At 46.6% G+C, this 16,086-nt stretch overlaps 1 protein-coding gene across 7 annotated transcripts in view; it reads left to right on the forward strand.

Annotated features, from left to right (window-relative positions):
* Window positions 1–16,086, forward strand: part of PRKCQ (protein kinase C theta) — a 154,105-nt gene that overhangs the window by 77,265 nt on the left and 60,754 nt on the right. For all 7 annotated transcript variants that reach the window (XR_014818128.1, XM_021065023.2, XM_021065021.2 and 4 more), the window contains 5 exons: window positions 202–331; window positions 3,580–3,689; window positions 4,446–4,563; window positions 6,603–6,763; window positions 11,750–11,923. Coding sequence is in view for 6 of the 7 variants with exons in the window: in XM_021065023.2 (XP_020920682.1) it covers window positions 202–331; window positions 3,580–3,689; window positions 4,446–4,563; window positions 6,603–6,763; window positions 11,750–11,923 (693 nt within the window). In the remaining variant the exon portion in view is untranslated. The remainder of the gene's footprint in view (window positions 1–201; window positions 332–3,579; window positions 3,690–4,445; window positions 4,564–6,602; window positions 6,764–11,749; window positions 11,924–16,086) is intronic.

The raw sequence follows: 16,086 nt of genomic DNA on the forward strand, positions 1-16,086 counted from the left end.
ACCCTCGCCCTTGACCCAGGAGAGGGAAGAGCTCCCTGTCATCTTTGAATACAACTCTAAGCCTTGACCAGTAAAAATTCCAGTTTCCAGCACGCAGCATTCCAGTGCTTTAATTGTTGTGCCCTGCTCACGCACCTGCTGGGACCCGAGAAGGGGGCCCTGGGCACACGCGCACTGTCCCACGCTCTCCTCCTCTTGCAGTTCCACAAAGAGAGGTTCAAGATCGACATGCCGCATAGATTCAAGGTCTACAACTACAAGAGCCCGACCTTCTGCGAGCACTGCGGGACCCTGCTGTGGGGCCTGGCCAGGCAGGGACTCAAGTGCGACGGTGAGTCCCCCGGAACCCCTGGGGGTGGGTTTGCAGCTTGGATGGACAGGATGAAGAGTGCTGCCACCGTGAGGGAGAAGCTTGGACAGCAAACCTCTGCTGCTCTTTCCTTCCCTGCCACCACCCTGTTGCTCACACCCCAGAGAGGTGCGCAGTTGACAGAGGTCAGCTGTCACAGCTCCTGGCCGGACACCTTCTGGGGTACCTGCTCTGGGGCCTGGGGTGGGGGGGGAAGGCAGCATTTTCCTCTGATGGGTGCTGCCCCTGGCATCTCCAGCTGGGTCCCTGCCACTCACTTTGCACCAGCAAGTACCATTCTGCCTGTGGCTCTGTCTGGGGAGCAAGCCCGGCTGTGCTGGTGGAGGGTCCGGCCCAGAGAGAATCCTGTGACTTCAGCTGGAGAGCATGTCCCCTGTCCCCGACGTGTGCTGGGGACCCCCAGCACACAGGAAGGGGCCCAGCCCAGCTTGGACTCTGATGGTTCCTGCGGGCAGCCTGTCGGCAGAACCCAGACTGGCCGCCTTCTACCCATCAAGGAATTCAGCCCAACCCTGAGACAGAGCAAAGCAGGCCTTCTTTCTCTCAAAGTCCAGGTTGCTAAGGCAGTAACCTTTAGGAACGGAGATGCTGGGCTGAGGAGGTAGGAACAATTCCAGCAAGAACTAACAAGGCACTTGTGCCTTTTTCGTGGGGCTGAGGGTGGGACAGAGGCCAGAGAACCTACTTAAAACAGAGGTTCCTGGCTTGTCAGGGACCTTTTCATTTTAAATTATTAAACATAGATGTTGCTTGATTTTTTCTGGACAGCTCCATCATTTAGGCCATACACATCTTTTAAGTGATACTGATGGGGGCCTTGAGGAGGAAGGTCACCTTGAGCAGCTTCCTTGTCCTCATCCCAGCTGCCTCCCCATGTCTGGTGGAGGCTGGCGTGATACCTTCACGGAGGCAGGAGGGGTGAGGCTTTCGCATCATGACTGTAGACAAACCCACAAGTGGCCGGGGTCCACCCTGCGCTCTCCTCCCGACCTCCTGCACCTGTTCAGGAGTGTGTGCTCAGGTGGGCGGGGCGTTATAGAGCATCTTCTGGAGCTCACGGGCAGGAGGTCATTTCAGAGGGTTCTGCTCTGACAAAGAGGATGGAGACAATCGAATCCCCCTTCCAATGGCTCCCTGTTCCTGCGACAGTCTCACAATTGGGTCTTTTCTCCCTGGAGCCCGGGTGCCCACCTGCGGAGGCCAGCTGGTCCCCACAGCAGGGTTATGCCGCAGCTCGGAACTTCCGCGAGGGTTCCTTGGCATTGTTCCACGGCTCCACGCCCTGCCCTGGTCTGCCCTCTCCTAACATTCTTGCTTCTCCCTCCCACCCTTTCCTCACCCGGCCTCCAAGCTCCCTCCCCGCCCTCTCTTCTCTCACCCCCTCCCCTCCCCCCTCCTCCCCTCCCCTCCCTCCCACTCCCCTCCACTCCATCTCCTTCCCTCTCTGTCCTGCTGTAGCCCCGCAAGCCAAGGTGCCACCTCCTCATGCCCTTCTCCGCCTCTCCGCCTCCCACTCTCTCCCCTGGACCTCTCTGCCGCTCGGCCTCACTCACCCTCCTCCTCCTCCTCTAAACTCCCTTCCCACAGGGCCCCCCCTGTCCCCACCCTGTCTCCTTCCCCTCTCTGCTGAAATTCCCATGAAATTGGTCATCGGGAGGGACCGTTTGCACTCACAGAGATGGAGTTATCACCTTCTCGGTTAGTATCGGCCCTCTGATGGTATCAGAGTGGGCAGGGGGCTTCCTTCCTGGCATCAGAGAGGAGCCTGGATCCACTACGGTTTTAAAGAGCAGGGTGCCAAGTCCTGCAAGTGCCTCCCTCTGCCTTGAGATCAGGAGTAGGAAGAAGGAGCAAGGGCCGCCCTGGGTGAAATGAGCATCCGTGAGTCTGGAATGAGTTGAGCTAGCGATGCAGAATTCAGAGTGCAGATGCCTTATAAGCAGTATCTTTACTATATATTTCATTTCAGATGGATTTTTATGACCTTATATACTGGGACAAGCACTAGTTTATACTTATTTACATAGAAAATGCCGTTTTGCCTTGTTTTATCATGAGCTATCTGTGTATCTAGTTAAAACTAAAGGTGAAAACAGCTAAATTTCACCTAAGTGTTTCTATAAAGTTTTATTGTAATGAATAATGAAGATAAAAGTTGTATTTGGTGAGCACCTATTTTGAGGTCCATCACTGTGTAAGGTTTTGAATACAAATGGGCTGATAATAAGGTAAGAAGGTTACAATGGCGTGATTTTATAGCTTCTCCTGCCCAATCCCATTATAACAGTCCTTTATAGGATCAGGTAGGACTAGAGATCAGAGTTCCATCTGCTGGTGTTTGGATGTCTTTATTAGCTTTTTTTCTTCTTTTTCTGTCATAATGGTGATGTTTCTTAAGGGGAATTTGAGTTTCTTAAGGGGAATTTGAGTTTTCTAGGACTAACAACATGAAGCAATAATTGTCTTTACATAGACACACAGGCACACACACACCCCCCCCCCCCGCAACAGTAACAGTAAAAGAGGGTAGCCTTTGTCCTGCTGTTTTGAGAACTAAATGAATCAGGCTACTTCTCCAGAATTGTAGGTCTCCGAGCTGTTTCGTTCAAGGAACCCAGCTCTCCATGTGGTGAGAACGTGTCTCTGGACCCCTTTCCCTCCTCCCACCCCCATCCCTGCACAGATACCCAGACCATCCCATCATCTCAGTCTCAGCTCAGGCTGAGGCTGCATCCTGGGTTCCAGCCTAGAGGGGAAAAGGGGAAGCTTGGGCTCCAGTCTAGAGCGGGAGTGGGTGGCCTCTCACCCCAGCATTTCTTTACCAACTTATTTGCTGGGAACATCCCTGGAACGAGAGCCAGTGTCTGTTCTCTACTCTCAGCGCGGGCACATTCTAGATGCATCCTGGTGGCAGCCTTCACCCCCTCAACAGGGCTGTGGTTCTGCCTCGAGTTGGGAGTCATTTCCCAGCATCGTGCCGAGGAGCATCTGGTGTACGCACGTCTGTCTCCGGCGGGGAGGCGGGCGCACAGTGGCATCGTAAAAGCGCTGCCCTCATTTACCATCCTCCGGATCTCCCTCTGCTGGGAGGATGGCCGGGGAGGGCCGGTTGTTCCTTTGCCACACGTGCACTGTTTACAGATCGTGCACAAAGTTCGTGGACGTTGGTTCCCTCCCCCTTGATCCAGGTGTTGCCTTCTTCCTTTCAGCGTGTGGCATGAACGTACATCACAGATGCCAGACAAAGGTGGCCAACCTTTGTGGCATAAACCAGAAGCTAATGGCTGAAGCACTGGCAATGATCGAGAGCACGCAACAGGTAGGGAAGCTTTTAGGGGACAAGGTCTGGTACTTTCCGTTCAACAGGGACGATTCCATCTCATTGCTCCTTGATCTGGGGCAACTCCATGGGGCAACATGGCATCTATTTCCCAGCACCTGCCTTGACCCTGACTTTCACCTTCATGCTGGCACTGCCCACACACTTTGAGATATTCATTAACTTAGTGGGTTTGTATTGTGTGGATCTTTATAAGACCTTGAATCCTTCATGAAATGAGCAGGGGGAGAAACAGTTTCAGTAAAATTATTGCAGAGTCATTGCCAGCTTCATACCTATATGTGAGAGCTGTGACATAGCCTGGGGAAAAGCATTTATTTGCTCGAATCACCCACAGAATGCCCTCAGAACACTGAGTCTAAGGCAGCTTTTGCCTTGCTACTTACTAGCATGCCGCATGCTCACATCTGCGGCTACACCCTCGTTAAGACATAGCATTACCTGTGTGAGCTATTTCTCCATCCAGTGGCCTTCCATTCTTATTTGTGACGGGAGGATATAGAGAACATAGGAGAAACCAGTTAGACCCTAGAAAAGTATGAAGGCAGCAAATTCATTCTGCTGGTCCATAACTACGATAGACGTTCGCAGGACCCAGGATCCTGCGAGGAAAGGAGAGCTTGGGTTAGCCTGTGCTTTTAGGGAGCTGAAATGGCTCTCATGCCTACGGACAGCAAGCCGTGCTGGGTGGGTGGGTGGGCAAGTGGGTGGTCTCACTCATTCTTTGTAACCTAGGCTCGCTGCTTAAGAGATTCTGAACACATCTTCAGAGAAGGTCCGGTTGAAATTGGTCTTCCATCCTCCATCAAAGGTGAAGCCAGGCTGCCGTATGTCCCCGCATCAGGGAAAAGAGGTAGCTATCCCAATCCACGGAGGACTCACCATCCATCATTAATCTTCGTCCGCCTTACCCTGAGTTCCTGGATTCAGATTCTCCATCTGTGTGGACTGATCCATGATTCTTTTCTGTGTCGAGATTACAGACCTAGCCACCAAGAGGCTCTTACTCCTTAGACGTGAAACCCTAATGCGGCCCTCTGGGAAACCTTTGTAGGAGGGTGGGAGGTGGCGGGAGGTTGCGGTTGGGGGAGAAGAGGAATGGGGTCACTCAGAAGCAAATCCACATTGAGCTCCATGGTAGGAAGACCACAGACCATCTAATTCTGCACCTTTGAGACTTTTCCGGGAAGTTTAAGATTAGAAAGGGAGGGATAGCCCACTATCCTTAACATTTATGACATTTTGGACAGATATTTGGGATCCTTCATAAGAAGACATGACCCTGTGATTCTGGAGCCTGAATGGTTTTAGCACGTGTTAGAAACTGCTTATTTTCCTGGGACTTGGGGAGAACGTGAAAGATAAACCTAGAGACTAGAAAATAAAGGTCATTATTCCAACCTCAAGGAAGGATAATTACGTGAGGCTGATTCTCTAGGGACATCACAGCAGATACAAGGATCAGTTAGCACATTATCTGTCTTTTGTTTTTGTCTTTTTGCCTTTTTCTAGGGCCACTTCCCGCAGCATATGGAGGTTCCCAGGCTAGGGGTCTCATCGGAGCTGTAGCCACCGGCCGACGCCAGAGCCACAGCAACACGGGATCTGAGCCGTGTCTGCGACCTACACCACAGCTCACGGCAACGCCAGATCCTCAACCCACTGAGCGAGGCCAGGGGTCGAACCTGCAACCTCATGGCTCCAGGTTGGATTCAGCAACCACTGAGCCACAACGGGAACTCCACATTATCCATCTTGAGTTAGCCCAATGCGATATGTCCGACATATTTCAATTTGAAAAAAAGAATTATTACAAGGGAGTGGGAGGAAGATTCCAAAAGGTTTTCCGCACCTCCTCTGCCATGGGGTGAGAAAGACACTGGCTTTAAGATTTTGTTGAAGGGTTTGGGTTAGATTTGGGAAGGGTCTCTGGGCAGAAAATTAGACCCTAGACTGTGTCTCAGAGATGATCAGAGCAGGTAGCATCTTGACTCAAAGACTGGTGAATGATGCAATTCAGATTCCCCCACCACCTTTTTACAGCCACACTGCAGTGTCTGGAGGTTCGCAGGCTAGGGGTCAAATCAGAGCTGTAGCTGCCAGCCTATACCACAGCCACAGCAGTGGCAGATCAGAGCTGCATCTATAACCTACACTGCAGCCTGCAGCAATACCAGATACTTAACCCACTGACTGAGGCCAGGGATGGAACCCACCTCCTCATGGAGACGACATGGTTTCTTAATCCACTGGGCCACAGTGGGAATGACACCATTTGGATCTTTAGTGATCTGCCACCATTTCTTCTTCCCTCACGTGGTGGGCTGTGAGCCATGTAAGCAACTGAGAATCATTTCTCCTCAAATTGGGTTAAAAATCCCAATTTGTCCATGATTTGGCATTATCAAAAGTGCTCCTTCCAGAGTTCCCACTGTGGCAAAACGGGATTGGCGGCATCTCTGGAGCACTGGGACACAAAATTCGATACCCCACTGGCACCGTGGGTTAAGGATATGGCATTACCTGGGCCGTGCTTTAGGTCATAGCAGTGGCTCATATCTGGCCCCTGACCTGGGAACGTCCATATGCCATGGGGTGGCCAAAAAAAAAAAAAAAAAAAAAGTGCTTGTTCCTGTTGCGGGGATGGTCTTGGCTGATTGGGATGTTTCTGAACTTGACCTCTTCCCCAGTGTCTTGCAGAGACCCAGGCCACCCCGCAGATGCCAGGCTCACAGACAGGGGGTGCTGCTTTGCTCCGCAGGGACCCCTTTCCACATTATTGCCCCGCGGGGCTTCAGAGCAGGAAGAGCGCAAGAAGGCGTGTTGTCAGAGCAGCTAGGATGCCCCTCCGCTGTTCCTTACTTCCTTGTTGCCCCTGGCTTGTGTTTCCAGAGCCTCAGGGCATCTGCTGGGAGTCACCCCTGGATGAGAGGGAGAAAGCACGCCACCGTCCAGAACCCCCGCTGAACACAGAAAGGCCGTCTCCACAAGTGAAGTTAAAAATCGAGGATTTCATCCTGCACAAAATGTTGGGGAAAGGAAGTTTTGGCAAGGTATGGGAGAAGTCTGTGGGCCAACTTCTGGGGATTGAGCGGCAAAGCTTCTTGGCCAGTGGAACTGAACTGGTGGGAAACTATGCTTGGATGTGCAGAGCAAGCGCTCCTGGTCAGGAACTGTGATCTGATGGTATATTATATGATAGCACACTACATTAGAGCATGCTATTTTATATTTTATACTATATTATACTGTTATATATTTTATATTACATTTTAATTTATACTGTATCATATTTTGCTTTATATTATACTACATTGCATTTTATACTATATTTTACTATATTTTATATTATACTCCATTAAACTATATTATATCAGTATCTATTAGAGGGCAGAGAGGCATCTGAATAAACACAGGCCCAGCAAGCTGAGCTCTAGGGAAGAGCAGCTGAGCTCTTTGAGAATTGTTGTTCTCAGCCATGTCACTTTGAAAGTTTTCTTTTTTATTATTATTGTTTTTGCTTTTTAGGGCTGTACCCTCGGCATATGGAGGTTCCCAGGCTAGGGGTCAAATCAGAGCTGTAGCCGCTGGCCTACAGCACAGCCACAGCAACGTGGGATCCGAGCCACGTCTGTGACCTATACCACAGCTCATGGCAACGCCGGATACTTAACCCACTGAACAAGGCCAGGGACTGAACTCGAGTCCTCATGGATTCTAGTCGGGTTCATTAACCACTGAGCCAAGACGGGAACTCCTGTTATTTTTTATTTATTTATTTATTTATTTATTTATTTTTTGTCTTTTGTCTTTTTTGTTGTTTGTTGTTGTTGTTATTGTTATTGTTGCTATTTCTTGGGCCGCTCCCGCGGCATATGGAGGTTCCCAGGCTAGGGGTCCAATCGGAGCTGTAGCCACCGGCCTACGCCAGAGCCACAGCAACGCGGGATCCGAGCCGCGTCTGCAACCTACACCACAGCTCACGGCAACGCCGGATCGTTAACCCACTGAGCAAGGGCAGGGACCGAACCCGCAACCTCATGGTTCCTAGTCATATTCGTTAACCACTGCGCCACGACGGGAACTCCTATTTTTTATTTTTTTGATTATTGTTGATTTACAGTGTTGTGCCAATTTCTGCTGTACAGCATCGTGACCCAGTCCTACGTACATATACATTCTTTTTCTCATGCTATCCTCCATCGTGGTCTATCCCAAGAGACTGGATACAGTTCCCAGTGCTGTGCAGCAGGACCTCATTGCTTATCCATTGCACCTGCCAGCCCAAAACTCCCCGTCCATCCTTCGCCCCCTCCCCCCTCCCCTTGGTGATCTACTTTGAAGGTGTTCATCCCACAAGCTTGTGAGCTTGAGCCTTTGGATACTAAAGACAGGGGCAAGCGCCTCACCCAGTTCCTGTTTCACTTGATATTTCTGTGTCACTGCTGGTGGCAGATGCTGCTGCTGTTGCTCCCTTCTCAAATCCAGAGTGTGGTTTTACTTTCTGTGTGATTCTTTTTTTCTCTGTATCAGTTTGTAACAGAGGACCACAGCGGGGGTGTGGGGTGGGCTTCAACCACAGGAACTCACTTCTCCCTGGTGTGGAGGCTGGAAGCCTGAGATCCAGGGGTGCGCAGGGCGGGTTTCTCCCGAGGCCTCTCTCCTGGCCGGGTCCCCGCGTCCTCCCAGGGCCCCTCCTCTGTGTGTGTCTGTGTCCCAGTCCCCGCTTCTTATAAGGACACCGGTCAGACTGAATTAGGGCCCGTCCTAATGACCTCATTTTAACACAGCGACCTCTGTAAAGGTCACATCCTGAGGTGCCGGGGGTCAGGACATCAGCATATGAATTATTGGGAAGGGACATGATCCAGCCCAGACCACGGCTGTAGCCGAGCCTGCAGAAAGGTTCATGGCGAAAGACCCTCCTCTGAATTCTTGCTGCCACTCACTCAGGTTATGGGCTGCCTGTCAGCCACAGAGGGCAGGGGGACCAGGAGGAAGACGGCCTCTGAGAAATTATACTCTCAGTGACAAGAGAGTATTCTGAGCCAGTGACTGGAGAGAGGGAGGTTATGGAATATAGGCTTTTAGGTGATTTTGGATGTTAAGGTTAGAGCGTGTATTAATGGGATTCTCGGCTGTTTTATGTTCTTGGATCCAACTCCCAGGAAAATTCTAGCCAGAGATGACTGTTGCACGAATTTGTGCGGGCAAGGCCAGCTTAATGCACTGCACCTGCTCATCTGACTTTGGCAGCTGAACTTACCCCATTTATTTCGTAATAAACAAATGAAAATGCTGCTGGGCATTGCCGTAGCTAAACGACATTGCACTGCAATTGGGGTTGGATTTAAATACCAAGCATCGCCTTTGAAAAAACCATTCTGCCCTGCCAATGGTAACTGATCTCCATTAATTCGGTTAGTTCCTTGCCACAATAACATGAACCATGGCAGGCTCGTTTGGTGTTAATCTGAGTGAAATAGGCAGTTTTACAGCCAATCCTCATTAAAATTTAGCATCAATTAATGTGCAATTATAGCCTGTTACCAAAATTGAAAGCACATCACAGAGATGGAAATTGCCTTTTCAGCTTCTTCGTTTATGACTGGTTTTGGGGTGCTTTATTGAAAGAAGAATTACCAAAAGAGGACTTTAATTGTCAATGAAATGTTTTTCTTGGTTCCTGTGAGCATTTCTACATTCCAGCAAGGTTAAGAAGCCATTAAGCTAAACCTCTAGGCCTTAGTAGACAACCCCAGGGGCAGCCAAGGGTTTCAGGTACTCTCTGCTCTACGTCCAAAGCGGTAACCTGTCCTCCATCAGGACCCTGGGTCCCTCCACTCTGAGGCCACTGCACAGGGCAATCCAAGGAGAGGGGAAATACTCACCAAAGCGCAACGGGAGAGCCACGTTTCCTTGTCTCACAACCCTAAGAATACACCACAACTTCTTTCTTTTCACTCAGTATGGGAAGTATGGCTCCTCACCAAGATGGCAGCCTCTGTATCCTGGCTCTCCATCATCTGCAGGCCAAGGAGAATGAACTGCAGGCTTTCTGGGAATAGGCACATCATTCATGTGCCCCAGTTCTCATCTAAGCTCTGTCCCCTGTAGCAAGACAGCTCCCCCAAAGCTGTGTGTCCACCCTGTGTTGTTTTAAACATAGACACACACATTTTCACTATGGGTGTAGTATCACTAACTTCAACATTCCCTAAAAGTCACCAAAAGAACCAAATGACAGGTGTTCTCCTTTTTTGAGGTATAGCTGAGGGACAACATTTTATTAGTTTCAGGCGTAGACCATAATGATTCAGTAGTTTTATAGATCGCCCGCCATTTAAAGGTATTACAGAAGTAATATTTCCCTGTACTCTATCATAAATCCCAATTGTTTATTTTATACATAGGCGTTTGTCTCTCTTAATCCCCTACCTCTATCTTGCCCCTCCCCCCCTTCCTCTCCCCACTGGTAACCACTAGTGGGTTCTCTACAGCTGTGAGCCTGTTTCTGTTTTGTTATATACAGTCATTTGTTTTGTGAAGATTTCAATAACTGTCATTTAGAAAGCATTTTATAGTTCACTTTTCCACTTAGTTTTTGACTTCCACGGCAGTCCTGTCCCTTAGCAATGCAGTCATAGTAACCACTTTTGCGCATTTAGGGAACTGAAGCCCAGGGGGGTTAATTTGTTTGCCCACATTCCCGGAGCTCATGAGTGCCTGTGAAATGAGGCCTGAGCTGGAGTGTTCTATCTCCGAATGCCATATCCTCCCTACTGTCACTTCATCTGTGGGCTTCATTTGCAAAAGTGAAAGTCGGAGACCGTTTCCATTACATGCCATCTGGTGTCCTTTCTTCTAAGATTCGTGAAGCCGGCTGGAAAACGTCAGCTCTGGAGTCCGAATTTGCACTTGAGCATTCTGGATTTGAGAAAGTTGTTACCCTTGCAGACTCCTTGTTTTTTGCTTTGTTTGCTTTTCTTTTTATGGCCACACTTGTGGCATGTAGAAGTTCCCGGGCTAGATGTTGAATTGGAGCTGCAGCAAGCCTATCCCATGATCTGACCTCTGCTGCAGCTCATGGCCATGCCAGATCCTTAACCCACTAAGCAAGGCCAGGGATCAAACCCACATCCTCATGGATACTATGTCAGGCTCTTAACCTGCTGAGCCACAACAGGAACTCCATAGTTTTGGTGGGTTTTTTGGTTTGGGTTTTTTTTTTTTTTTTTTCTTTTAATGATCACCGTCTTGCAGAGTGTTCTGAGCTAAGAATTAAATAGATAATAAAATGAGCACCTGTAAAGTGCATAGCAGAATGTCTGACTCACAGTAGGTCTTGTAGGTAGTACAAGTATCTGTGCCGTCAGAAGAGAGGCTGTGCTCTCTATAAGCACATCAGGACAGCTCTGATCCTCACCTGTTCTTTTTTGCCTTGAAAAAATGGGTTAAAACTTGGAGTCAGGTTTGATGCTCATTTTCAGTGATATTTCAAGAGTGATCAAGTCTCCTCTCCAACACTTGCCGCTTCCTTCATACATATTTATGTCTGTAAATTTTTTTGTAAATGTACTAAGGTCCCTGGGCAGACTGGATACATGGTTTTTTTTATTCTTTTCATTTTTTAAAGTTTATCGACATATGGTTGAGTTACAAGGCTGTGACGATTTCTGTGATTCAGGTATACGTGTACACGCATCCATTCTCTCTCAGATTCTTTTCCCACACAGATTATCACGGAATAGTGGTGTTCAGAGTTCTCTGTGCTGTACAGCAGGTTCCCATTCAGGGTATGCTTTTATAAATAGAATTTCTCAGGAGTTGAGAATAACCCATTCGGTCACACTGTAGTTTTCTGAAGCCCTTTGAAAGTTAGAGAGGTTGAAACTGGTCCATAGCATATCCTGTTTATCTCCATAAAGAGAAGGGAGGGGGACTGAAGACTCATCCTCCTTCTCTCTCCGGACCTCGTGACTCTTCTTTAATGAATGCAAATCCAAATTCTAGAAGTTACCTCTGCCCCTTCCTTCTAGGTCTTCCTAGCGGAGTTCAAGAAAACCAATCAATTTTTTGCAATAAAAGCCTTAAAGAAAGACGTGGTTTTGATGGATGACGACGTGGAGTGCACCATGATAGAGAAGAGAGTCCTCTCCCTGGCCTGGGAGCATCCGTTCCTGACACACATGTTCTGTACATTCCAGACCAAGGTAAGGCCCCCCCAACTTTCCTCCACCTCGCAGCCAGTTACCCGCAGCCCTCGCCTGGGGATGGGGCATCCCAGGTGTGCTCTTTCGGCCTCTGAGTCCATTTCCCATCCGTCCAAACAAGTTTCTTCGCCTCTAAACACCGCTGAAGTGTAACTTAGACGTTTGTAATGTAGAGGGTTGGAAAAGGGCTTTCCTTCTGGATTTGTCTGATGGTTGTGTGTTCGAAAGTGCTCCACCTTCTATAACAAGGATGCTAAGCAGCCCGTGACTGGCTTCGCGTAGCAGTGCTTTGTGAGAGGGGAAAAGGGAGGCCTCTGTTTGTTCATCTCCCATACATGTATGCGAGGATAAACAGATCAAAACTTATGTGCGCTGTTATTTTCCTTCATGAGGCCAGATGGAGCGCTTCCTCTAGAGCGGGCTTTATCAGCGAGGCCCTGAGCAGCGGGGTAAAGGGTGAATTTTGTCCGACGTCTCCCTTCTGTTCTCACAGAATTCTCCTCATGATCTCCATTTTCCTTTCCAAAAAAACAGTCATTTTTCTGACTCAAAAGTTACTCAGGATCACTTTAGAAAATTTGGAAAGTGCTTCTATGCTCAGAGAAGAAAATCATGTGTAATTCCACCACTTGGGTGTATGTACCCTCTGTTAATAACTTAGGAGTTTATCCTAGATTTTCCCCCACTAGATTTTTAAAAATAAAAATTACCACCTGCCATAAACACCTAGTGCTCTGTAGCTCGCGCTGCGAACACTCTGCATTTCTTCACACCTGTGGATGTTGTTCTGCAGTGTGATTTAGCTCATTAGACTGTCTCCAAACGTTGTTTCTGGTTTAAATAACACTGAAACGAACGTCCTTCTAGATCAGTCGTCCTACGCAGACGCTGATTTTCTCTTTTCATTTTCCTGTTCTCCTTGACCCTACCCCCGTGTAGGTAATTTATTCTGGAATAATAAGCAGACCCATGAGTGGCATGTGATCAAAGCCCAAAGAACATGAAGAGTTTTTTCTCTTGCTCCATTTCAGGCCGTAATGATAATTTACTACCTTAGTTTAAGTATCAGAGGACCTCTTAGCTGCCTCCAACCATAATTTAGTGGAGAAACTCTGGGAATCGGCCAGAAAAGGTGGACTGTCACTTAGGGATGTCATCCCTCCTTCCTCGGCTCCCAGTAGGTTCTCTACAAGTGTTTAATGAAGGAATAAATGAATACATAGCCTTAGCTAAAATAAAGAGAAACAAGACCATGAAAAAGCACTCAGTGATCATATACTGTATTCAAAGCATAGTTAAGGATCCAGAAATAATACCATTCCTGACACAGGGAATTCCGTACTCGAATGAGGCACGAATGATGCTTCTAACAGTGGTGAGTACTGTCAGATTGCAGAATGCAGACGCTCAGCACCAGAGCTGAGAAAAATGAGGAATCAGAGTGTAAACAGGCAGAAGGGGTCTAGGGCAGCTGAGATGTGGGGGCCCCTGGAAGGCATGAAGGAAGAAGGGGATTGTGAAAAGCTGTTTAAGAGAAAGGAGGTTTCTCCTCTGCAGCAGGAAGGAGTTTGGAATTTCTGAGAATGAGCGCTAGAGAGATTTCCCGCTAGGAATTTCCCCTCACAGTCTCTGTTCTAGATTTGCTGTGCACCCCGGCGGCTCCGACAATCTCACGTTTCCTCCTAAAATATGGTGAGCTTTTATCAAAATGCTAACTATTCCTCAGACCAGGCTACCCGGGCATTATGCAATCAACCTTCACCTGGTTGATTTTTGTATATTCATTTGTTTTTGTATACTCATTTGTATGATTGTTTTCCTATCTTACATAGAAGGCTGTTAAGAATCTCACTTTCTAGAAAATAACTATATTCCATTCTCTGATGGTCAATGAGAGCCTCGGGTCGTGTTTGCTTCTTTCCTGTTACAGGAAGTGCTCTTCAGATTCCAAGGCTTTGTAGTGTTTTACCAAAACCAGAGAAGCAGATGCATGAGGAAAAGGGTCAGAATGAACACCTCACATGTAAAAAGACCATCACACTACTTAGACTTCAAGGATTTGAGTCCTTTTAGAAATAAGATGGAGGGGAGGGAGCCAGCGCTGATGTTGCATTTTCTGAAAGACCCTGAGTTGGTTTGAGATGTTGGATTTTCAGATTTTATTCATTTTGATTGAGGCGTAGTTGTCGTACTATGTTACATGTCACAGGTGTGCAATATAGCGATTCACAGTTTTAAAGGTTATACTCCATTTATAGTTATTATAAAACATTGGCTAGATTCCCCGTGTTGTGCAATATATCCTTGTATCTTATTTTACACCTAATAGTCCTGATTTCTTATTCAAACCTTCAATGTCAAACAGAATAACCACATGCCACAGGCGAGTACAAAAAGCAATTTATGTGAATGATGATTTGCTCTGGGTAGCTTTGTAATCAACTGGGAAAGCACCTTCTGGATTATTTTTTCTGCTTGCTTATTTTTTAGAATCTGGCTTAATGTGTATAACAAGAATTCAAAGCAGCCTGTGACTTGCTTAACAAAGCAAAGATTGCTTTGGCTATTTGGGGTCATTTGTGGTCTCATGGAAATTTTAAGATCGTTTGTTCTAGTTTTGTGAAAACTGTCATGGGTATTGTGGTAGGTATGGCACTCGATCTGTGGGTTGTTTTCATATGAACATTTTAACGATATTTTTCTAATCCATGAACACAGGATTTCCACTTTTTTGTGTTACCTTCAATTTCTTAATGTCTTTTAGTTTTCAGAATATAGGTCTTTCATCTCTTTAAATGTATTCCTAGGCATTTTATTCTTTTTTGACACAATTGTAAATGGGATTGCTTTCTTGCTTCCTCTTTCTGATAGTTCATTATTAATATATAGAGATGCATCACTTTGCTGTACAGCCTACATTGATGGAACAAGAGAAAGAAATGCAGCGCATTTGTGCATATCCGTTTGTCCTCCTTCAGCTTTACGGAATTTATTAACTCCAGCAGTTTTCTTCATGGTACCCTTGGGGTTTCCTATGGATAATGCCGTGTCATCTTCCTTTCCAGTTTGGATGGCTTCCTTTTTCTCGTCTGGTTGCTATCTAGCACTTCCAATACGATGCTGAATTTAAGTGGTGAGAGTGAGCATCTTTTTCTTGTTCCTGATCTTAGAAAAAGAGCTTTCAGCTTTTCACCATGGAATTTGTTGTTAGCTCTGGGTTGGTCTTAGATGGCCTTTATCATGCTGAGGCATATTCCCTCTATACCTAATTTGATGAGAGTTTTGATCACGAATGATGTTGAATTTTGTCAAGTGCTTTTTCTGTATCTATTGAGATGATTTGATTTTAGCCCTTCATTTTGTTAATATAAGGTATCGTGTTGATTAATTTGCAGAGATGGAAGGAACCATCCTTCCATCTCTGGGATAAATCCCACTTGATCATGGTATATGATTCTTTTAATATTTTGTTCAATTTTGTTTGCTTATATTTTGTTGAGATTTTTACATCTATATTCATCTGCAATATCGGCCTGTAATTTTTGTGTCGTGTCTTTGTCTATTTTGGTATCATAATGCTGGCCTTACAGAATGAGTTCAGAGTTATTCCTTCCTCTTCAGATTTTGGAAGAGTTTGAGAAGGATAGGTGTTAACTCTTTTTTTATATGCATTTGGCAGAATTCCTCTGTGAAGCAGTCTGGTTCTAGACTTTTGTTTATTGAGGTCTTTTTGTTGTTGTTTATTGAGTTTTTTTAATTACTGATTGTGTCGTCACTGATTATCTGTCTGTTCATGTTTTATATCTTTCTATATCCCTTCACTACTCTTGTAGTTGATTTTACTACTTTTGTCTTTTAGCCTTCACACTAGCTTTTTAAGTGCTATTCCACAGCCTTTCCTATATATTTGTCTTTAGCAGTGAGATTTTTTTTTTCTTTTATGTATTTTCATATTTCTGGTTATGGCCTTTTCATGTCCCAAAAATGTTAAAGGGTCTTCGTAAAGGCCAGTTTAGTGGTAATGAACTATGTTAGTTCTTTCTTGTCTGGGAAACTCTTGATCTCTCCTGTAAGCTTGCCAGTTAGAGTATTCTTGGTTTAAAGGATTGTTGGGGGGGGGGTTGTTTTTTGTGTTTTTTTCCCTTTCAGAACTTTAAATATCA

The sequence above is a fragment of the Sus scrofa genome, chromosome 10 (genome assembly GCF_054392235.1).
Source record: "Sus scrofa isolate SSC_HxYL_T2T_F1_AM1 chromosome 10, Sscrofa_HxYL_maternal_Yorkshire_Landrace_v2.0, whole genome shotgun sequence".
Lineage (NCBI taxonomy): Eukaryota > Metazoa > Chordata > Mammalia > Artiodactyla > Suidae > Sus > Sus scrofa.